This window comes from Saimiri boliviensis, chromosome 2 (genome assembly GCF_048565385.1).
Source record: "Saimiri boliviensis isolate mSaiBol1 chromosome 2, mSaiBol1.pri, whole genome shotgun sequence".
Classification (NCBI taxonomy): domain Eukaryota; kingdom Metazoa; phylum Chordata; class Mammalia; order Primates; family Cebidae; genus Saimiri; species Saimiri boliviensis.
Window position 1 is genome coordinate 82,239,549 of NC_133450.1, and position 23,004 is coordinate 82,262,552.

Sequence of the window (23,004 nt, forward strand, 5' to 3'; positions counted from 1 at the left end):
GAAATATGCCCTGACTTTCCAATTTTTTTTTTTTTTTTTTTTTTTTTACACAACCCAGCTTGTAAAGTGGGGCTGCTTCTGTTATTATTCTACAAGTCCTTAAAGAGTTCTTAAATAGGCCGGCCACGGTGGTTCACATCTGTAATCCCAGCACTTTGGGAGGCCGAGGCGGGTGGATCATCCGAGGTCAGGAGTTCAAAACCAGCCTGAGCAACATGGTGAAACCTCGCCTCTACTAAAAATACAAATATTACCGGGCTGTGGGAGGCCAGAGTGGATGGATCCCTTGAGCCCGGCCAACATGGTAAAACCGCCTCTACTAAAAATACAAAAATCAGCAGGGAGTGGTGGCGGGTGCTTGTAATCCCAGCTACTCAGAAGGCTTAGACAGGAGAATTACTTGAACCCGGGAGGTGGAGACTGCAGTAAGCCGAGATCCCGCCACTGCACTTCAGCCTGGGTGACAGAGCAAGACCCTGTCTCAAAATAATAATTACCTAGAAACTTAAATACAGGCCGGGCGCGGTGGCTCACGCCTGTAATCCCAGCACTTTGGGAGGCCGTGGCGGGTGGATCACGAGGTCAAGAGATCGAGACCATGGTCAACAGGGTGAAACCCCGTCTCTACTAAAAATACAAAAATATTAGCTGGGCACGGTGGCCCACGCCTGTAATCCCAGCTACTCAGGAGGCTGAGGCAGAAGAATTGCCTGAACCCAGGAGGCGGAGGTTGCGGTGAGCCGAGATCGCGCCATTGCACTCCAGCCTGGGTAACAAGAGCGAAACTCCGTCTCAAAAAAAAAAAAGAAAGAAAGAAAGAAACTTAAATACACTTTCCAGCCAGGAATATATTTTAATAGGTAGTTTCCAACTACCAGTGGAAGAATCTGAAAGCCTAGAAGTGGAGTTTTAGGATTTCGGGCAGGCAATGTCTCAGGCACTTTGGGGAATTTTTTTTTTTTTTTTTTTTTTGAGACGGAGTTTTGCTCTTGTTACCCAGGCTGGAGTGCAATGGCGCGATCTCGGCTCACTGCAACCTCCGCCTCCTGGGCTCAGGCAATTCTCCTGCCTCAGCCTCCTAAGTAGCTGGGATTACAGGCACGCACCACCACGCCCAGCTAATTTTTTGTATTTTTAGTAGAGACGGGGTTTCACCTTGTTGACCAGGATGGTCTCGATCTCTCGACCTCGTGATCCACCCGCCTCGGCCTCCCAAAGTGCTGGGATTACAGGCTTGAGCCACCGCGCCCGGCTAGAATTTTTTTTTTTTTTTTTTGGTCACTGGTCTAAATCAGCACCACTTGTCCTGTGTGATACCAAATACCGCACCACAGCTCACAGTGGCTTCATCAACTGACCTAATCAGATGCTATTACCAAGATTTTTACTCCATCTAACTCTTTTTCTGAGCTTTCAACAAGCCAAACAGCAACTCACTGGCGCCTCAGTTTCTTATTCACTATACAGTTCTTGGCTTCTAACCAAGCTAACACGTGGAACCTTTCATTCGAACCTTCCTCACCGCAGAGTCCGCGGGTCCTAACAGCAAAGCCCAAAAGAAGCAAAAGTTCCCGCCAAAGGCGGTTTCCAACTTCCGAGGGCAGCCAAAGAGCAGACGCAGAAACAGACGCAACTTCCTCGTTATGGGCGCTCAAACGTCCTCCACCATCCCACAATCCCCTCGTTACGTATTTCCGGTTTATCTAGCTCAGCCGTAAGCGGTTTCTCTATCAGTCGAGCAGCTGTGTTCGTGGACCTAGGTGGAAAGGAGATCTTCTCTTCGTTGACGTTCACTGTTTGGAATTAGTCAAGTTTCGGGAATCACCGTCGCTGCCATCAACATGTCGGTCCCAAGCGCTCTCATGAAGCAACCGCCCATTCAGTCTACGGCTGGGGCCGTCCCGGTTCGCAATGAGAAAGGTACAGTGCTGACAACCCTTTTTCCAGTCGAATTTTAACCTCTTCCGGCCCCAGCAACCTCCAGACCTCTCCCAGACAGACCACTCCTATCCCGCCCACTCTCAAGATTTGGGTCCCAAATTCTTCGACCTTTCCATCCCCACCCACTCGCATCCGATCTTGTTCCTGTGGCCTGCTCTCATATTCAGCAAGCACCCCTTAGCCTACACAAATTCCTTAGACTAATATGTACATTGTATATATATTACATAGATAAACGTATGAAATAGTTACTCTGATATACACTATATATCAGAATATAGATGTCTATATATATATATATATATATATATATATATGTATCTCCTGGAATATATGTTTTAGTCTAATATTAGAATATATCACTACATATTACTAGAATATATGTATTAGTCTAATTACTTAGGAACTTAAGTATATATGTTAATCTAATAATTAGAAACTTAGGTATATATCAGAATATAAACATATAATACCAGACTAGATAGGTAGGTAGGTAGATACATAGACAAAGAGAATGCGTATTTGCAGGGCATTGTGCGGGATATTGTCCCTCTTTTGCTGTCCATAGAAGACTGTTTATGCTGCCTAGATTGGACTCGACCTCCTGGGCTCCGGCTTTCCTCCTGCCTCAGCTTCCCAGATAAACACCACCGTGTCTAGCCTCAACATGGATTTTGAGAATTACCTTTGAATCCCTTTAGATATTTATTCATCTGAACTGTTTATGAATTCCATTGTGTAAAATAAACTGTAACCAGCCGGAGGCAGTGGCTCGTTCCTGTAATCCCAACACTTTGGGAGGCCAAGGCGGGCAGATTCCAAGGTCAAGAGATGGAGACCATCCTGGCCAACATGGTGAAACCCCATCTCTACTAAAAACACAAAAATTAGCTGGGCATGGTGGCGTGCACCTGTAGTCTCAGCTACTTGGGACGGTGAGGCAGGAGAATTGCTTGGACCCGGGAGTCGGAGGTTGCAGTGAGCCGTGATTCCGCCACTGCACTCCAGCCTGGCGCCTGGCGACAGAGCGAGACTCTGTCTCAAAAAAATTAATTAATTAATTAAATAAACTGTAACCCACAGTTTATTCCCTCCTGAGGGGCAGGTAGTTGTCCCATTGTTGTTTTTTTCCCTATTAAAAAAGTGCTATACCTGGGCACTGTGGCTCACACCTCTGAGGTGGGCGGATCACCTGAGTCTCGGAGTTCCAGACCAGCCTAGCCAACGTGGCGAAAGCCCATCTCTACTAAAAATTAGCCAGGCATGGTGGCAGGCGCCTGTAATCCCAGCTACAAGTTCAAGTTCTGCAGTTGTCATTCTCTAGCCAATCCAGCTTTTATTTAATGCCCCTCCAAAGTGAGTTGTAAAAAATGTAAGAATTTGGCCGGGCGTGGTGGCTCACACCTGTAATCCCAGCACTTTGGGAGGCCAGGGTAGACGAATCATGAGGTCAAGAGATCAAAACCATCCTGCCAACATGGTGAAACTCCCTTGAACCCGGGAGGCGGAGGTTGCAGTGAGCTGAGATCGCACCACTGCACTCCAGCCTGGCGACAGAACAAAACTGTTTCAAAAAACGAAAACAAAAAACATAAGAATTTGTGGAGCACAGTGGCTCACACCTGTAACCCCGCACTTCAGGAGGCTGAGGCAGGAGGATCACTAGAGGCCAGGAGTTCAAAACCAGCTTGGGCAACGTAGCAAGACCCTCATCTCTACAAAAAAAATTATACATTAGCTGGATGTATTATGTGTTCCTGCTACTTTGGGGAAGCCAAAGCAGGAGAATCACTTATGCCTGGAAGTTCAAAGCTGCAGTGAGCTATGACTGTGCCATTACACTCCAGCCTGTGCAATACATTGAGACCCTGTATCTTAAAAACAAAACAAACAAGACTGGGCATGGTGGCTCACACCTGTAATGCCAGCACTTTGGGAGGATGAGGTGGGAGGATCACGAAGTCAGGAGTTCAAGACCAGCCTGGCCAACATGGTGAAATCCCATCTCTGCTAAAAACACAAAAATTAGCTGGGTGTGGTGTAATCCCAGGTACTCGGGAAACTGAGGCAGAGAATTGCTTGAACCCAGGAGGAGGAGGTTGTAGTGAGCCGAGATCGCAATTCTGCACTCCAGCCTGGGAGACCCAGTGAGACTCCATCTCAAAAAAAAAAAAAAAAAAAAAACTTTGAGAACCTAAGAGCTTTATTTCCCATATATATATATTCATCATTTACACACTTGGTTGTATCAGATTTTTACGTTTTTGCCCAATCTGTCAGATGCAGCAGGTGTGAAATGGCATCTTGTTATTCTAATTTGCATTCCCCTGATTACTAGTGATGCTGGGCATCTTGTTCATGTGTCTAATAAGCTCCCTAGGTTTTCTTTTCTATTACTTGTTTCTGTCAATTACCCACTTTCTGTTTGCTTTGTTTTTATATGTTCCAAATCTATAGTAACCTCTTCCCCATTTTTTGGCTTCTCTTTTAACTTTAATTATGAAGTCTTGATTCTAGTTTTAGTGTTATCACTTACCAACTTTATCTTTTATGATTTGTGCTTTTTTTTTTTTTTGGTATATCATTTAAGAAATAATCCCTCCCTGCACTGAGATCACAGATACTCATATTGTAAAGGTTTTCTGTATTTTTTTTTTTTTTAAGACAGTTTTGCTCTTGTCGCCCAGGCTGGAGTACAATGGCATGATCTCGGCTCACTGCAACTTCTGCCTCATGGGTTCAAGCAATTCTCCTGCCCCAGCTTCCCAAGTAGCTGGGATTACAGGCGCCTACCACCACATCCAGCTAATTTTTATATTTTTAGTAGAAACAGTGTTTCACCATGTCAGCCAGGCTGGTCTCCCAACTCCTGACCTCAGGTGATGCACCTGCCTTGGCCTCCCAAAGTACCGGAATTACAGGTGTGAGCCATGGTCCCCAGCTATTGTAAAGGTTTTCTAGCTTCTGAGTGTTCATATATATTAAATTGGATTGAATACATACTGACACAAAACACACTTTAAGTTAGGGAGCTTACAGTCCCATAGGAAATGTAAATATTTAAGATAAGTTTTTGTTTTTTTCCCCTGGAGATGAAGTCTTGCTCTATCAGGCTGCAGTGCAGTGGTGCGATCTTGGCTCACTGCAACCTCCGCCTCCTGAGTTCAAGCAATTCTCCTGCCTTAGCCACCCGAAGTAGCTGGGATTACAGGCGCCCACCACCACACCCAGCTAATTTTTGAATTTTTAGTAGAGACAGGGTTTTTCACTTTGTTGGCCAGGCTAGTCCCAAACTCCTTACCTCGTGATCTGCCCGTCTCAGCCTCCCAAAGTGCTGGGATTACAGGCATGAGCCACTGCGCCCGGCTGATAAGTTTTTCATAGTTGGGTCTTTAATCCATCTGGAATTTTTGTGTCCATGGTAGAAGTTAGAGGTCTAATTTTACTATATGGTTGGCCAATTGTCCCTTCTCTGCTGATGGATTAGCCCATCCACTCTCTACTAATTTGTAATGCCACTTCTGTAATATACTCAAGTTCTTATTATAAGCTTGTTTTTCTGCTCTCTACTCTGTTCAGTTGATCTCTGTGTACTTCCTAGGTCACTGACATATCTGGTAAGCTATTCCCTATCCCTCCTTCCCCACCCCCATCAGCTTTTATTCGTTTTTAGCATTTTCTTGGCTCTTTGGGGCCTCCTGTCCTTCCATATGATTTTGGAATAAGCCTGGAGACAACTTTTAATGAAATTGCATTAAAATGGTAGATTATACATGTATAGGTTAATTCAGGCGCAGCTGCCATCTTCTCATCTTTGAATGTGAAGTATTTGTTTATTTAGATCTTAGATCTTTTTTACTTTCAATAAAATTATATCGTTTTCCTCCTAAAAACCTGCACATTGTTTATTAGATTTATTCCTCACTATTTTATAGATTAGTTGTGATTGTTCATGGTACTTTAAAACTTTATTTTCTCCAGCCTGGGCAACATAGAAGACCCCATCTCTACAAAAAATACAATAAATTACCTGGGTGGCACCTGCCTGTAGTCCCAGCTACCCAGAGGCTGAGGAGGAAGGATCACTTTACAGGAGGTTGAGGCTGCAGTGAGCTGTGATCATCCCACTGCATACCAGCCTGGGTGACAGAGTGAGACTCTTTCTCAAAAAGTAAAAAATATACCAGGCATGGTGGCTCACTCCTGTAATCCCAGCACTTTGGGAGGCCTTTGGCAAGAGGATCGCTTGATCCCAGGAGTTCAAGACCAGCCTGGGCAACACAGTAAGACCTTGTCTCTATAAAAAAAAATTTTTTTAATTTTGTAGTCCCAAAAAGAATTTTTTTGTAATCCCAGCTACTTGGGAGGCTGAGGCAGGAGAACAGTTTGAGCCTGGGAGTTCTCATATAAGGCTGCGGTGAGCCATGATTGTGCCATTGCACTCCAGCCTGGGCAACAGTGTGATTGAGACCCTGTCTCAAGAAAATCAATAAATAGGCAGGGCGTGGTGGCTCACGCCTGTAATCCCAGCACCTTGGGAGGCCGAGACGGGTGGATCACGAGGTCAAGAGATCGAGACCATCCTCAACATGGTGAAACCCCATCTCTACTAAAAATACAAATATTAGCTGGGCATGGTGGCGCACACCTGTAGTCTCAGCTACTCGGGAGGCTGAGGCAGGAGAATTGCCTGAAACCAGAAGACAGAGGTTGCAGTGAGCCGAGATTGCGCCATTGCACTCCAGCCTGGGTAACAAAAGCGAAACTCTGTCTCAAAAAAAATCAATAAATAAAAATAAAATTGTACTTTCTAGTTATATGTAGCTAATAATGTACAGGTATGCTTATTTTTATAAATAAGTTTTATATCCAGCATTTTTTCTGTTCTTTTAGCTTATCTGTTATCTTGTGTTTTCTCCAAAGACAACAATGTAATCTGCAAATTATGGCAATTTCTTCCTTTAAAATCCTTATAACTTTTCCTTACTGCCTAAATTAGAACCATAACACAGTGTTGACTAGAAGGTGTGATAGCGACATTATTAGGATGCCGACTGTTTTTTAGAGAATGCTTCTGGCCAGGCCCAGTGGCTCACGCCTGTAATCCCAACACTGGGAGGCTGAGGCTAGCTGATAACCTGAGGTCAAGAGTTCAAGACCAGCCTGGCCCACATGGTGAAACTCTGTCTTACTAAAAAATTAAAAAATTAGCCAGTCATGGTGGTAGGCACCTGTAATCCCAGCTACTCAGGAGCCTGAGGCAGGGAGAACTGCTTGAACCCAGAAGGCGGAGGGTGCAGTGAGCTGAGATCATGCCACTGTGCTGTAGCATGGGTGACAGCAAGATTCCATCTCAATCAATTAATCAATAAAATGCTTCCATTGTTTTATCATTAAGTATAAAGTCTGCTGTATCATTAAAAAAAATGTGACTTTAAAATAGTAGACCAGAAGAGATGGCTCACACCTGTAATCCCAGCACTTTGGGGGACTGAGGCTGGAGGATCACTTGAAGCCAGGAGTTCAAGGCCAGCCTGGGGAACATAGTGAGACTCTCTACCCTTTTAAAAATAACAAAAATCACTTTTAAAATTAAAAATAGTATATTGCTTCCCCTCCCATTGTCTATCTACCTATCTATATATATATAGATAGATAGATAGATAGATAGATGATTTTTTAAGACAGAGTCTTGCTGTGTTGCCCAGGCTGGAGTGCAGTAGCATGATCTCAGCTCACTGCAACCTCTACCACCCAGGTACAAGCGATTCTCCTACCTCAGCCACCTGAGTATCTAAGATTAACAAGCATGTGCCACCACGCCTGGCCAATTTTTGTATTTTTAGTAGAGACAGGGTTTCGCCATGTTGGCCAGGCTGGTCTTGAACTCCTGGCCTCAAATGATATGCCCACCTTTGCTTTCCAAAGTGGTGGGATTACAGGCATGAGCCACTGTGCCAGCTGTATATATTTTTGTATTTGACCCAGGGTCTTACTCTATCACCCAGGGTTGAGTGAGTGCCATGATGTGATCACAGCTTGCTGCAGCCTCAACCTCCTGGGCTCAAGCAGTTCTCCCACCTCAACCTCCCAAGTAGCTTGGGACCACAGGCATGTACCACTATGCCCGGTTAATTCTTTTTACTTTTAGTAGAGATAAAGTCTAACTGTGTTGCCCAGGCTGGTCTTGAAATCCTGGGTTTAAACAATCTCCTGCTTCAACCTTCCAAGATGCTGGGATTACAGGCATGAGCCACTGCGCCCAGCCCTCTCATTAATTTTCTAAGGTAAAACTATCCTTGTAGTCTTGGGCTAAATTCTAATAAGCTGTGTTGACTTAGGGATTTTTTATTTCAGTGTTTTTTGGATAGTTTTTATATTGCGGGGATAAATTTGCTCTTATGTTAGTATTTTTGTATTGATGTTTGTAAGTGAAATTCACCTGAAGTTTTCCTTTGAACTGTCTAATTTGGTTATCAAGATTATACTCATAAAATAAGTTGGTTAGTTTTCACTGTCTCTCTCTCTTCACTAGAATTGTTTGTATTTGTAAGCGATTACCTACTCTTGCAGGTTTGATAGCACATAAGGTAAAGGAAAAGAAGATAAAAATAGGTAAGGTTAGAATATTGAGTCATGTGGCAATATGTTATAAAGGCTGCCATGGAAGTCCCAGAGGGAACTACAAGAATGCCTGAGCAGCATTTTAGTTTGATGTTCCTGCATAAATCACTCTATGTGCTGGGCACTGTTAAAAATAATTTGTTTAAAGGTATAGTTGAGGTAGAATAGCATGAATTTGTGATGGATGCAGTCTGCCCTTTTTAGGGGGACTTTTTTCTACTATTACACTGCCTACCTTCCTCCACTTCATTGTACTCAAGGTAAGCCTCATTATCATTAGTATTGGCTTTCACAAGGAGGCAGTCTCATGACTTGGCCTTTGTAGGAAAACATTATTAGATGAATAGATGGTTGGTTAATGGCTTTCTTCTCCTGCTTAGACTCTTGTCTCCTAGGAATAAAGGGGCTCTATTTGTAAAGGTCATGGGTTGAAGGACATTGAGAAAGAGGCTCCTGAAATGCAAGTTACCTTTCTCGCCCAGGTGAGATTTCAATGGAAAAAGTGAAGGTAAAACGTTATGTGTCCGGAAAGAGGCCAGACTATGCCCCTATGGAGTCCTCAGATGAGGAGGATGAAGAATTTCAGTTCATTAAAAAAGCCAAAGAACAAGAAGCAGAGCCTGAGGAACAAGAGGAGGATTCATCTAGTGACCCCCGGCTACGGCGTTTGCAGAACCGTATTAGTGAAGATGTGGAAGAGAGGTAATGTCTATGATGGTGTTTTCCTTGAACATGAACCTCTACAGCTTAACAATAGCAATAATAGCTAATACTTTAATAGTAGTGCCAAGTAGATTACATTTGCTAATTCTCGTAATCCACACAATAACTTTATAAGATAGGTGCTATTATCCCCATGTCACAAAAGGAGGAAACTAAGAGCACAAAGGGGCTAAGAAAATAACATGACCAAAGTTACAAAGTGGCAGCTTCAGAAAACAACAGGTTACTTCTGGCCTAAAGCCCTTACTCAACTCCTTATGGGAATAGAAAACACAGATCATTCCTTGGCTGTTGAGGTGAGTCTTTTTAGCACAGATGTTTTATAAACTTTGATAAATTGATTTTATACATCTACTTAATTCTAAATGCTAATATGGGGAAATGACACTGAAGTAGGAGAAAAGACCTCATAAAGTTCTCATGGTGGAAGGAGAGCCGCCCAGTGAGCAATTTTGTATGTTATGTGTCGATCGAGACATTACCTTATAGAATAGGCCAAGGGTCCTGAAGTTTCAGGGTTCATAATTGTTTCACAGGGCTCCTGGGTCAAAACGGTTCTGTTTATTTTAGTTATTAAGTAGTTAGAGCCAAATAACTTAGTAAGTATTTATATCCTAACAATTTTGTCACTTGAAAATTAAAGTGCCCATCAGGCAAAAAACACTTATTCATTCTCACTGTACCATAGTTACTAGTGGAATTTGTGTGCCTGTTAGACATTGACAGCCTTTCAAACCTTGGAATCAGCACTGTCAGGTTTTCATGTCTTGTTTTATATTGATTTTCACGATATCTTTTGCTTTTTTCACAGCAGCCACCAAAACCCACTTTCACAAAAATACGATGTTATTCAAAGGAATGTAGTGTGGCTTAATGTTGAAACTGAATTACCTTGAGCTATTAAAAATATCCCAATGCGGCCGGGCGCAGTGGCTCACGCCTGTAATCCCAGCACTTTGGGAGGCCGAGGTGGGTGGATCACAAAGTCAAGAGATCGAGACCATTCTGGTCAACATGGTGAAACCCCGTCTCTACTAAAAATACAAAAATTAGCTGGGCATGGTGGCGCGTGCCTGTAATCCCAGCTACTCGGGAGGCTAAGGCAGGAGAATTGCCTGAACCCAGGAGGCGGAGGTTGCCGTGAGCCGAGATCGCGCCATTGCACTCCAGCCTGGGTAACGAGCGAAACTCTGACTCAAAAAAAAAAAAAAAAAAATCCCAGTGCATCCCTATGAGTTTGCTGGCTCGCTGTGGTGCCCCAGGATGCTTCAACATACATTTAGTATTTCAGACCCAACTTGACTATTTGCTCTGACATCCTAGTTTAGTTTCTTTAATCTGCACCTCAGTTTCCCCCACTTCAAGACTTTAATATTAGATGCGCACAGTGGCTCACACCTATGATCCCAGCATTTTGAGAGGCAAAGGCGAGCAGATTGCCTAAGTCCAGTTCAAGACCAGCCTGGACAACATGGTAAAACCCTGTCTCTACAAAAAAAAAATACAAAAATTAGCCAGGTGTGGTGGCACACCTATACTTCCAGCTACTCAGGAGACTTAGGTGGGAGAATCACTTGAGCTTGGGAGGCAGAGGTTGCAGTAAGCCAAGATCACGCCACTGCACTGCAGCCTGAGTAACAGAGCAAGACGCTGCCTCAAAAAAAAGAAAAGACTTCAGTACTAATGAAGGCAAACAATGTGCTTTGTGGCTATGGAAATGTGGTTGATACTACTTCATTTTTATGACATTGGTGTTACATTTGGACCATAAAAATGCTACTCCATTTTTATGACATTGGTGTTACATACTGTTTTTCAGATTGGCTCGACATCGGAAAATAGTGGAACCTGAAGTGGTAGGAGAAAGTGACTCAGAAGTAGAAGGAGATGCTTGGCGCATGGAACGAGAAGATAGCAGTGAAGAAGAGGAAGAAGAAATTGATGATGAGGTATGATAAAGGAACATGGGGCCGGGCGCGGTGGCTCAAGCCTGTAATCCCAGCACTTTGGGAGGCCGAGGCGGGTGGATCACGAGGTCAAGAGATCGAGACCATCCTGGTCAACATGGTGAAACCCCATCTCTACTAAAAATACTGAAAATTAGCTGGGCATGGTGGCGTGTGCCTGTCATCCCAGCTACTCGGGAGGCTGAGGCAGAAGAATTGCCTGAACCCAGGAGGCGGAGGTTGCGGTGAGCCGAGATCGCGCCATTGCACTCCAGCCTGGGCAACAAGAGCGAAACTCTGTCTCAAAAAAAAAAAAAAGAAAAAAAAAGGAAAAAAAAAAAAAAAAGGAACATGGGAAGTATTTTTCTGATTTTTCTGAGTATAAGAAAAAGTTGAGGCCAGTGTTCATTTGTTGAAGCATTAAAAACACAAAATCTCTGCTCTTGGCAGGACTCTGATCATGTTCCTTGTTTGCTGGGATGAAATTAAAAATAGAATGGTACTAAGTTGTGGTTTTTGTTTTCTTTTTTTCTTGTGAGACAGTCTTAATCTGTCACCAGACACCAGGCTGGAGTGCAGTGGCACAATCTTGGCTCACTGCAACCTCTGCCTCCCGGGTTCAAGCAATTCCCCTGCCTCAACCACTCAAGTAGCTGGGACTACAGACGTACACCACGACGCCCAGCTAATTTTTGTATTTTTTCAGTTGGGACGGGGTCTCACCATGTTGGCCAGAATGGTCTCAATGTCTTGACCTCATGATCCGCCCACCTTGGCCTTCCAAGTGCTGGAATTACAGGCATGAGCCACCGCACCTGGCCTGTTGTTTTTTTTTTTCCTCACTCTTGCCCAGACTGGAGTGCAGTGGCGCAATCTCAAGTCACTGCAACCTCTGCCTCCCAGGTTCAAGCGATTCTCCTGTCTCAGCCTCCCAAGTATCTGGGGTTACAGGTGCGTGCCACCACTCCTGGCTAACTTTTTGTATTTTTAGTAGAGACGGGGTTTCACCCTGTTAGCCAGGATGATCTCGATTTCCTGACCTTGTGATCTGCCTACCTTGGCCTCCCAAAGTGCTGGGATTACAGGCATAAGCCACCACTCTCATCCAGTTGTATTTGTTTATATTTGCATTTGTTGTGTTTGATGAGACAAAAACAAAAAGCTACAGACCATTTGACTAACTGGCTTACATATGTGACTTGATAGGAAATAGAGCGGCGGCGTGGCATGATGCGTCAGCGAGCACAGGAGAGAAAAAATGAAGAGATGGAAGTCATGGAAGTGGAAGATGAGGGACGTTCTGGAGAGGAGTCAGAATCAGAGTCTGAGTATGAAGAGTACACAGACAGTGAAGATGAGATGGAGCCTCGCCTTAAACCAGTCTTCATTCGAAAGTAAGTATCTCACAAGCCAGATCTGAATCCACTTAATTACCACTTTCCAGGCATAGAGACAAGTCTGTTTTCTATCGTGCTATTCTGAAATCTAAGCCCTGAGTGAAAGTGCTTTTGCCAGTGCTCTAGCCTTGCTAGACTAGCTGCTGAAGAATATCTTGGTGTTAGCAGAGAACCTGAGTTTGTTTTCACATACCTTTTTTTTTTCCTAGTTGAAGAGCATATAGAAGCCGGGCACAGTAGGTAGCCCACACCTATAATCCCAGCACTTTGTGAGGCTTAGGCAGGTGGATCATAAGGTCAGGAGATTGAGACCATCCTGGCCACCATGGTGAAACACCGTCTCTACTTAAAAAAAAAAAATTAGCTGGGCATGGTGGCGCACACTTGTAGTCCCAGCTATTCAGGAGGTTGAGGCAGGAGAATTGCTTGAACACAGGAGGCGGAGATTGCAGTGAGCCAAGACCATTGTGCCACTGCACTACAGCCTGGGTAACACTCTTGTTACCCAGGCTGGAGTGCAATGGCGCGATCTCGGCTCACCGCAACCTCCGCCTCCTGGGTTCAGGCAATTCTCCTGCCTCAGCCTCCTGAGTAGCTGGGATTACAGGCACGCACCACCATGCCCAGCTAATTTTTTTGTATTTTTAGTAGAGACGGAGTTTCACCATGTTTACCAGGATGGTCTTTATCTCTTGACCTCGTGAGCCACCTCGCCCGGCCTACCTAAAAAAATTTTTTTTTAATTAGCCAGGCATGATGGTGGGCACCTGTAATCCCATCTACTCAAGAGGCTGAGGCAGAGAATTGCTTGAACCTGGGAGGCAGAGGTTGTAGTGAGCCGAGATCGCACCACTGCACTCCAGCCTCGGCAACAGAGCAAGACTGGATCTCAAAACAAAAAAAAGACTTGGGATGACTCAGTGTTTTTTGTTCTTTGCAAATATAGCCAAAGATTGTTTGGTTTTGCCTGATTTGGATGGGACTATGTCTGGGGGAACAGAGAACTCCACTCTAAGGACTTTGGGCAATTAACAGGACCTCTGTGATGCAGGAAGGACCGAGTGACAGTTCAAGAACGTGAAGCCGAAGCATTGAAACAGAAGGAGCTGGAGCAGGAAGCAAAACGCATGGCTGAGGAGAGGCGCAAGTACACACTCAAGGTACTAGAGAGTGGTTGCAAGGATTGACTGCAAGAAATGGTGTATAATCAAGTTTGTCTGAGGAGAGTAAGGAAGTCCAGGCTGAATTGTTCTCCCTATCTAGATTGTCGAAGAGGAAACCAAGAAAGAGCTGGAAGAGAACAAGCGATCCCTGGCTGCACTGGATGCACTTAATACTGATGATGAAAATGATGAGGAGGAATATGAGGCATGGAAAGTTCGGGAGCTAAAAAGAATCAAGAGGGACAGAGAAGATAGAGAAGCGTGAGTAAAAAGATGAACCTAGAGTTAATTCTGCTAATGGAACAGATTTCTAGTAGGACAGTTCTGAAACTCATTATCTACTGTGACTATGAGTTCCTTTCTAGCCATCTACAGAGTTCTTAGTGCTGGGTGAGTTTCCTATAATTGGAATGTGAGTTTCACTTGTTACAGTGAAATCAGGGAAGAGAAACACATTTGTCACATATGTCCATAACAGAGTGCCAGCCAGTGCTCCCTGTAGTTTCCTAGCAGACACAAAAACCAGTAACTGTTAGTAGTTATCTCTTACTGTGTACAACCCAACCCACAATTGAGTGGCTTGAAACAATTTATTACTTTTCACAATTTTGGAGGTTGGCTGAACAGCTCCTTTACTGGTTTCACCTGGGCTCACTTACATAGTTGCATCTAGCTAGAGGGGTGATTGGTCTAGAAACTTAAAAGGACTTCACTCACATGCCAGTAGTAGGTGCTGGCTATCAGTTAGGATGCCTCACTTCTCCTCCACTGGATTAGACTGGCTTCCTTACATAGCAGTTTCAGGGCACCATTCGAAGAGGACAAGGTCTCCTAACACTTAGGTTCCAGAACTCATACATCCATTCTGCCACATAGTGGTCAAAGCAAGTCACAAGGCCAATCTAGCTTTAAGCAGGTGGAGAAATAGACTCTACCTCTGGATAGGAGCAGCAGCAAAGTCATACTTTTTGAAAACGACCACGCGTACTCTGAGGGGAAGAATTTGTGGCACTTAAATAATCTACAATGTGTTAGAGCAGAACTATTTTTCTTTTTAAGATGGAGTTTCGCTCTTTTGCCCAGGCTGGAATGAAAAGTCACAACCTTGGCTCACTGCAACCTCTGCCTCCCATGTTCAAGCAATTCTCCTGTCTCAGCCTCCAGAGTAGCTGGGATTACAGGCATGTGCCACCATGCCTGGCTAATTTTTATATTTTTAGTAGAGACGGGGTTTGACCACGTTGGTCAGGCTGGTCTCAAACTCCTGACCTAAGTTATCCACCCACCTCTGCCTCCCAAAGTGCTGGGATTACAGGTGTGAGCCACCATGCCCAGTGCAAGCAGAATCATTTCTGAGCTGCATCACCCATTCCTGTAAATTACTAGGTATGAGAGGATAATCCCAGATCACAAAGGGAAACAATCAACAGATAACTCTAGGCTGGGCGCAGTGGTTCATACCTGTAATCCCAGCACTTTGGGAGGCTGAGGTGGGTAGATCACTTAAGGCTGGGAGTTAGACAGCAGCCTGGCCAACACGGCAAAACACCATCTATACTATAATATGAAAATTAGCCATCTTGGTTGTGTGTGCCTGTTAGTCCCAGATACTCAGGCTGAGGCAGGAGAATCACTTGAACCCAGGAGTCGGAGGTAACAGCGAACTGATATCATACCACTGCACTCCAGCCTGGGCTGGAGTGAGACTGTCTGAAAAAACCACCAAAATTTGCTTGAATATGAGCCATATAAGCTACACAGAATAGATAACTCCATCCTCATCCTATAGTTTCTTTTTTTTCTTTTTGAGACAGAGTCTTACTCTTACCCAGTCTGGAATACAGTGGTGTGATCTCGGCTTACTACAACCCCCACCCCCTGGGAGTCAAGTAATTCTCCTGCCTCCGCCTCCAGAGTAGCTGGGACTATAGGCATGTGCCACCATGCCTGGCTGATTTTGTTATTTTTAGTAGAGACTAGGTTTCACCATTTTGGCCAGGCTGGCCTCGAACTCCTGACGTCAGGTAATCCACCTGCCTTGGCCTCCCAAAGTGCTGGGATTACAGGCATGACCATCATGCCCAGCCCTCAGTCTGTAGTTTCTAAGGTTCTTATCCTGGACTTGAACGAGTAGGAATCCATGTGCCCTTTTAAATTGTACACAAGGCTGGACATGGTGGCTCCTATCTGGAATCCCAATACTTTGGGAGGCCAAGGCGGGCAGATCACAAGGTCAGGAGTTTGAGACCATCCTGACCAACATGGTGAAACCCCATCTTTACTAAAAATAAGAAAATTAGCCAGGCATAGTAGCATACACCTGTAATCCCGGCTACTCAGGAGGCTGAGGCAGGAGAATCGCTTGGACCCAGGAGGTGGAGGTTGCAGTGAGCCAAGATCATGCCGCTGCACTCCAGCCTGGGTGACAGAACGAAACTGCATCTCAAAAAAATAAAAATAAAATTGTACACAAAATTATGTGTATATATGCATTTTTTTGGAAAAAGGGGATATCACCCCCTCTCCCCAACAATGGCTAAAAAGTTACAGCAATCTAATTAATGATAGTAATCTTCGGTTTATGACATACAAGCACCTATATGATTCTGATGCACTTACATAAAGGAGTATCAGCGAAGTCCTGGACAGTTATTTTAAATTCACTGATTTTTTTTAAAGCTAAGAATACTTTTTAGGGAAAGAGAATTTGTAATGTTGCAAAATGAAGCAGTAATGGTACGTCTTAACCTCAGAACGGTTAGAATCAACTTTTGGAAGTGAACAATACCTAGTCTGGCAAAACAATGAAGACCAACTCACCCTTTTGTTTATTGAGCTCCTGGTCTTGATTCCTAATAGGCAGTGACTAGAATTAAAGAAGGTGACTAATATTTGAAATGACATGGGACTGTTCTTTTCAGATAATTTGGTCTTTCTGAAGCTGTAACAGTACCAATAAATTGTTTTGCTCCCTGGACAGGCTTGAGAAGGAGAAAGCAGAAATTGAACGCATGCGAAACCTGACTGAGGAAGAGAGGAGAGCTGAGCTTCGGGCAAATGGCAAAGTCATTACCAACAAAGCTGTTAAGGGCAAATACAAGTTCTTACAGAAGTATTATCACAGGGGTGCCTTCTTCATGGTAAGAAGTGAAAAGAGAATCCAAAAATTGAGCAGTAGGAATAACTCAGAGACTCTGAATTATTTTTTCTCCTCAAGAATGTTATTTTCACTTGCCAGTGGTCAGCTTTCTCATTTGCTGTTTCCCTCTGAAGAATATAAACTCAGAGAAAAGCATCAGCAATTGGATTATAGAAGTATAATCAACTCTCTTTTGGCCCCAGCTCTCAAAAAGAGGAAATGATGTAATAGACTTTAAGAGGCAAAGTCTTGCTGTCACCCAGGCTCGGGGTACAGTGGTGTGATTATAGTTCACTGCAACCTTGACCTCCTGGGCCTGGGCTCAAACTATACACCTGCTTCAGCCTCCAGAGTAGCTGAGATCATAGGCATGCACCACCATGCCTGGCTAATTTTTTTTTTTTTTTTTTTTTTTTTTTTTTTTTTTTGCTAATTGCTAGTTTTTCAATTTTTTGTAGAGACCAGGTCTCACTGTATGTTGCTCAGGCTGATCTTGACCTTCTGGCCTCAAGCAATCCTCCCACCACAACCTCCAAAAGTACTAGGATTACAGGCATGAGCCATCATACCCAGTTTTAGATAAACTGAAGAAATGAAATGGAGAAGTCATCTATATAGATAGTGGACTAATTAGGTCCTCCAAATAACTTAGTTGTCATTATTTCATACCTGAATAAGAAGTTTTGGTTATGTGAAAACCAAACTGCAAATTGCTTTACATTAATTCGAATTTGGGTGGTAAAAGGTTCACTTCATTCTGAACTAACAAAGTACCTAAGCGTAACTAACCAAAAGCATGGTTTATTATCTAACCATTAGGTGGAGTGCCATCATCTTTGTTCTTCATATAAAGTCTAAGGTCAAAATACCAATCTGCTAACCCTGTATGGTTTATGATTTCGTAATGTTAAAGCAGTTTGTATCAAAAAAATAGACGAGCTTTTTCAAGTGCTGTGTAGCAAATTCTAAATATCCCCACCGCAACTAAATTCCTGCCCTTCACTTTAGATGTGAGTTTAAAGTCCCAATATATCCAGCTTGTATAAAAGGCAGTAGAAAATCCAGGATTGGAGATTGGAGAGGCCTGTGCAGAGCTGAAGTCATATGAGTAAATGAACACACTGAGGGCAGAGAGAGTAAGCCAACCTTTGAGACATGTCTTTACTCAAGGAGAAAATTAGGCATACTTGCGTGCACCTGTAGTCCCAGCTGCTTAGGAGGCTGAAGAGCGAGCATCACCTGATCCTGGGAGGTCAAGGCTGCAGTGAGCAGTGGTCACACCACTGCACTCCAGCCTGGACATCAAAATGAGACCCCCCATCTCAGGAAAAAAAAATAAAAGACAGTACAACAAAGGAAAAAGAATCTCTTCAACTAGATGTAAGCTCTTGAAGAAAGGCTCAATACCCTCTGCTTTCTTTGTATCCTTCATTGTAGAGTTAAGTATGTTTGTGGTTTGAATATATAGGAAATAAAGCCACAAGATATTGATACGATTCTTCTCTACAGGATGAGGATGAGGAAGTATACAAGAGAGATTTCAGCGCTCCTACCCTGGAGGATCATTTCAACAAAACCATTCTTCCTAAAGTCATGCAGGTATGGGGAACCTTAATAACATGAAAAAGTAATGTATTGACAGATGAGGTATGGTTTGGTGGTATAACCATCATACATCTTCCCTCAGGTCAAGAACTTTGGACGCTCAGGTCGCACCAAATACACTCACCTTGTGGATCAAGATACCACCTCCTTTGACTCAGCTTGGGGCCAAGAGAGTGCCCAGAACACAAAGTTCTTCAAACAAAAGGCAGCTGGGGTACGAGATGTATTTGAGCGGCCATCTGCCAAGAAGCGAAAAACTACCTAGGGTCCAACTGCTTATTCTTCCAACTGTGGAACACAAGGGGAAGTCTCAGCATGTGGTCCTTGATTTGCCTTTTCATTATTTCCTTGGCCCTTATATCCAGCTATTGGACCTACTTTTATAATTCTGATACTGGGTAGCCCAGACTTGGAAGGTGCTTTGTGAGGTTTGGACTCATGCTGAGAAACCCACAGGGAAAACACTGTCCAGGTAGAATTAGAAGCTTCCCGCTTAAAACTATTTCTGAGAAATCTTAGGTTTTATCACTGCTGTGGTTTCCCATATTTACTTGGGACTGTTCTGAGTTTTTTTCCAGCCCTTAGCTTGGGTTAGAAAAGTGGGCATGTAAGTGAACAATGCATTACTTCTACCTTAGGTTTAGGAGTAATATACCAGGAAATCTAAGCTCATAGAAACATGTTTTCCATTTTTGCTTGGGGTCCATTTTTCTACCTGTACATACTTTTTGATCCATATATGTGTGCATGTCAAGAAATAAAAGAATCGTACACCAAGGAGATTTTTAGCATGATACTGGAAATGATGTCCAGGCTGACAAGCATTAATTACCTATTAAAGTAAAAGGTTAACACAATTGTCAGGGAGAAGGTGTTTCACATTTTGATCATTCCCTTTGATCTCAGAAACAAGCTCAGGAACTAGCCAGGCTTTAAACAGCATCTGGATTTATTCCATGAGCAAACAGTTGAGTGTCCTATGATAAAAATGAATGTAAATAATTACTATGAGGTGGTAAACACATAGAGATGAACACACTATTGTGTGGGATACAATCTAAGAATTATCCTAGAGTCAGAATGAGGGTAAGGCCTTCAAATTCTTACTGAGAAATGTTTCTAACTGCCATTTAAGTATCCATACAACAGACTCTTAGGGGCCTTTACAGTTTTATAGTTGAGGAAACTAGTTCAACAGGTATGACTTGGTCAAAGCTGATTAACCTTTTTTTTTTTTTTTTAATTTTATTTTTGGAGACCTAGTTTCACTCTTGTTGCCCAGGCCGGAGTGCAATGGCACAATCTCAGCTTACTGCAACCTCTGCCTCCTGGGTTCAAGAGATTCTCCTGCCTCAGCCTCCCAAGTGGCTGGAATTACAGGCATCTACCACCACACCCAGCTAATTTTTTTTTTTTTTCAATAGAGATGGGGTTTCACCATGTTGGCCAAGCTGGTCTCAAAACTCCTGACTTCAGGTGATCCACCCACCTTGGCCTCCCAGAGTGCTGGGATTACATGTGTGAGCCACCGCACCCAGCCCTGATTAACCTTTAAAGTAAAAATTCTACAGTCCTAGATGACATGTAGAATGTATTATGGCTCTGAATTCAAATACTAATCAAAACCTTTCACAGGTCTTTTTTTTTTTTTTTTTTTTAATGAGACAAGAGTTTCGCTCTTGTTACCCAGGCTGGAGTGCAATGGCGCGATCTTGGCTCACCGCAACCTCCGCCTCCTGGGTTCAGGCAATTCTCCTGCCTCAGCCTCCTGAGTAGCTGGGATTACAGGCACGCGCCACCATGCCCAGCTAATTTTTTGTATTTTTAGTAGAGACGGGGTTTCACCATGTTGACCAGGATGGTCTCGATCTCTCGACCTCGTGATCCACCTGCCTCGGCCTCCCAAAGTGCTGGGATTACAGGCTTGAGCCACCGCGCCCGGCTTTTTTTTTTTTTGAAAGTCTTGCTCTGTCACCCAGGCTGGAGTGCAGTAGCACAGTCTGAGCTCACTGCAGCCTCAACCTCCCAGGCTCAAGTGAATCCACCTCAGCCTCCAGAGTAGCTGGGACCATAGAGAGGTACATGCCACCATGCCTAGCCTTTTTTTTTTTTTTTTTTTTTTTTAGTAGAGATTAGATCATGCTGTGTGATGCCCCGGCTGCTCTGGAAATCCTGAGCTCAAACAATCCTCCCACCTCAGCCTCCCAAAATCCTGGGGTTACAGGCACAAGCCACCACACCTGGCCCAACCTTTGATATCTTCTAGTCTTACCATGTTCTAACCCTCAGGTACCTAAATTTTTTTTTTTTTTTTTTTTTTTTGGTGGAGATGAAGCCTCACTGTTGCCCAGGCTGGTCTCAAACTACAGGGCTCTCACATTATCCTCTTGCCTCATCCTCCCAAAGTGTTGGGATTACAGGCAGGAGCTACCATACCTGGCCCCTAAGTTTTTTTGTTTGTTTGTTTAATCCAAACCAAGCATGTTGTAGGTACCAAAATTCTAACTCAAGGTGGCCTATGAACTCAGTTCATAACTTACATCTACCTGTATATGGTGGTTCCTAGGCAGGGAGCTAGGCTTTTACATATTCATAAGCTATCTTGGAGACACATGCCATTGAGTACAGTAACTCTGCCAAGACTCCGTATGTACCTTGAATACTATGGAGAGCTAGTCAGGTGAATGAGACTGGCCTGCCACCTGGCATCTACACATAAGGTATTCTACACTGATTTTTCACATAGGTATGCTAAGGTTTTAATGAGTCACTTAAATTCAATTATCCCCCAACATATAAATTCCCCACAAAAAAAATATGGTATATATTGCACTTGACCCAAGATGATGGAACTGCAAAAAAAGACCAAAAAAAATTTATTGCCATAAATTAATCCAGTAGGTATATCTAAGAAAGCACGCATCAGTTGGTTAGGGCAATAAGCGCCTCTACCACATTGCCCATGTGTTCCCGCAAGCTGCGTTCTGCTGCTGCTCGAGATATCTCCATCTCAGTCATCTGCAGAAAAAAATCATGTTACATAGGTTCCCAGGCATTAATGTGCCACCAAATATACTGACTCCACTTGTTTCAGGAAACAACCCAAGTTAAGTAGAACAACCTCCCCTGCTCATACACTAGAGTTAGGCCCTACTACTCACTATCAGTTCCAGATCTTCCTTCTTGATAGTGACTTTTGCCAGTTCTTTCTCCCTGCAAATATTTAAATAGATTAGTCCTCATTCTCAACCAACACCATAAACTCCCAGGAACGGTCATTCCCAAATGTGCCCTGTAAATAAATCTTGGTAAATACTTGATTGAAAACAAAAACTCCCACTAATACTCCTTTCCCCTGAAGTCTTGGGAGCAGGCGTTGCCAGAAGGCCTTCTGCTAACTAGGGTAGTAAAGTTGTGGCGCCTAGATCTGCAGAAATTGGTGATAAAGTTGAAGAACGGTATAAAGGATTAATAATGCTTTTTATTTTTGTCTGGGGAGTGGGGAAGAAAGAACTGTTAAAGGTGGCTACCCCTGAAGACTTACCGCTCCTGTTTGGCTTTCTGCTCCCGGGACCTTCTGTCTCCAATCACAGACATGGCCTATGGGAAAGGCAGGTCTAGTTACTGCTCCGCTACCCACAATTCCTAATAATCTAAAAAGCCAGTAAAACGAGAGGTTCAGGTATGAATTCAAGATGATAAGTGTTGCCAGGTGGCAAGGACTATGTTTAATTCCATTCTATGCATGTTAGGTCCCCTTAAGCCCACTATCAAGCTTCTTTAGGCAAGAGCGGGCTCTGAGGACCGCCGTTTCCCTCGGCTCTATCCTATTGCCGCCTCCTGCCATGGGGACCAGAATCCCGTCTTAGGGTGCTGGCTTCCAGCTACAGCCTCAGAGCCTCCCTCTGCTCTCAGTCCGCCCCGACACGTTCTTGGCCAACCTTACCGTCTCCAGATTGGAACTCTGGATCTCCTTCTCCTCTGCATAGTCGGTGACCCGCTCCAAGTCCGCCGCACCGCTGTCATGTTTCCGTGGCTTCTCAGGAGGTCGCTCTGGGCCACTGGTCTCGGTCTCTAACTCCAGCTCCACATCCCCCTCGGTCGCCATATCTATTTCACCACGCCGCTGCATAAGCCCCACCCCACAGCGACTTCCGGCAACTGACACAACTTCCGCCCGGGGAGGAGGCGGGGCAGGTAGTGGGCCACACCTCCTTTCTACTCCAGTTCTAGAAGCTTCAGTGAGGAAGGCGATTGTTTCTTCGACTTCCTTTAAGGCTTGCACAGTGTTGTCTTCTGCAAGGCCTTCTGTCATACCTAACCCGTCACCGCTCCGGCCCGCCCCACCGACATCCTTCCCCCGTCTTAACCTAGGAACAGTCACCTCACCACATAGACACGCACCCACCTCAGGGAACTCCGTTCAACCTGAATGGGTGACGTCTAATCCTAAACCAATTAAGAAT

General features: G+C 44.0%; 2 protein-coding genes across 3 annotated transcripts; one reads left to right on the forward strand and one right to left on the reverse strand.

Annotated features, from left to right (window-relative positions):
* The first annotated feature begins 1,696 nt into the window (after window positions 1-1,696).
* Window positions 1,697-19,318, forward strand: MFAP1 (microfibril associated protein 1). The gene is made up of 9 exons (XM_039469483.2): window positions 1,697-1,920; window positions 9,048-9,267; window positions 11,108-11,237; window positions 12,441-12,628; window positions 13,683-13,791; window positions 13,895-14,055; window positions 16,775-16,934; window positions 18,443-18,532; window positions 18,621-19,318. The coding sequence occupies exons 1-9, from the start codon at window positions 1,842-1,844 to the stop codon at window positions 18,801-18,803; spliced, it is 1,320 nt and encodes a 439-aa protein (XP_039325417.1). The 5' UTR covers window positions 1,697-1,841; the 3' UTR covers window positions 18,804-19,318.
* A 2,079-nt stretch (window positions 19,319-21,397) lies between these two features.
* On the reverse strand, window positions 21,398-22,853 carry HYPK (huntingtin interacting protein K). Of its 2 annotated transcripts, XM_010339526.3 has the most exons (4): window positions 22,485-22,853; window positions 22,083-22,138; window positions 21,700-21,751; window positions 21,398-21,556 (listed from the first exon to the last, which is right to left on the reverse strand). In XM_010339526.3, exons 1-4 carry the CDS (start codon window positions 22,851-22,853, stop codon window positions 21,461-21,463), a joined length of 573 nt encoding a protein of 190 aa, XP_010337828.2. In that variant the 3' UTR covers window positions 21,398-21,460. The 2 variants fall into 2 exon arrangements, with proteins under 2 accessions (XP_010337828.2, XP_010337829.2); XM_010339527.3 differs by lacking the exons at window positions 21,398-21,556; window positions 22,083-22,138 and having other exon boundaries at window positions 21,692-21,751.
* Window positions 22,854-23,004: the final 151 nt, after the last annotated feature.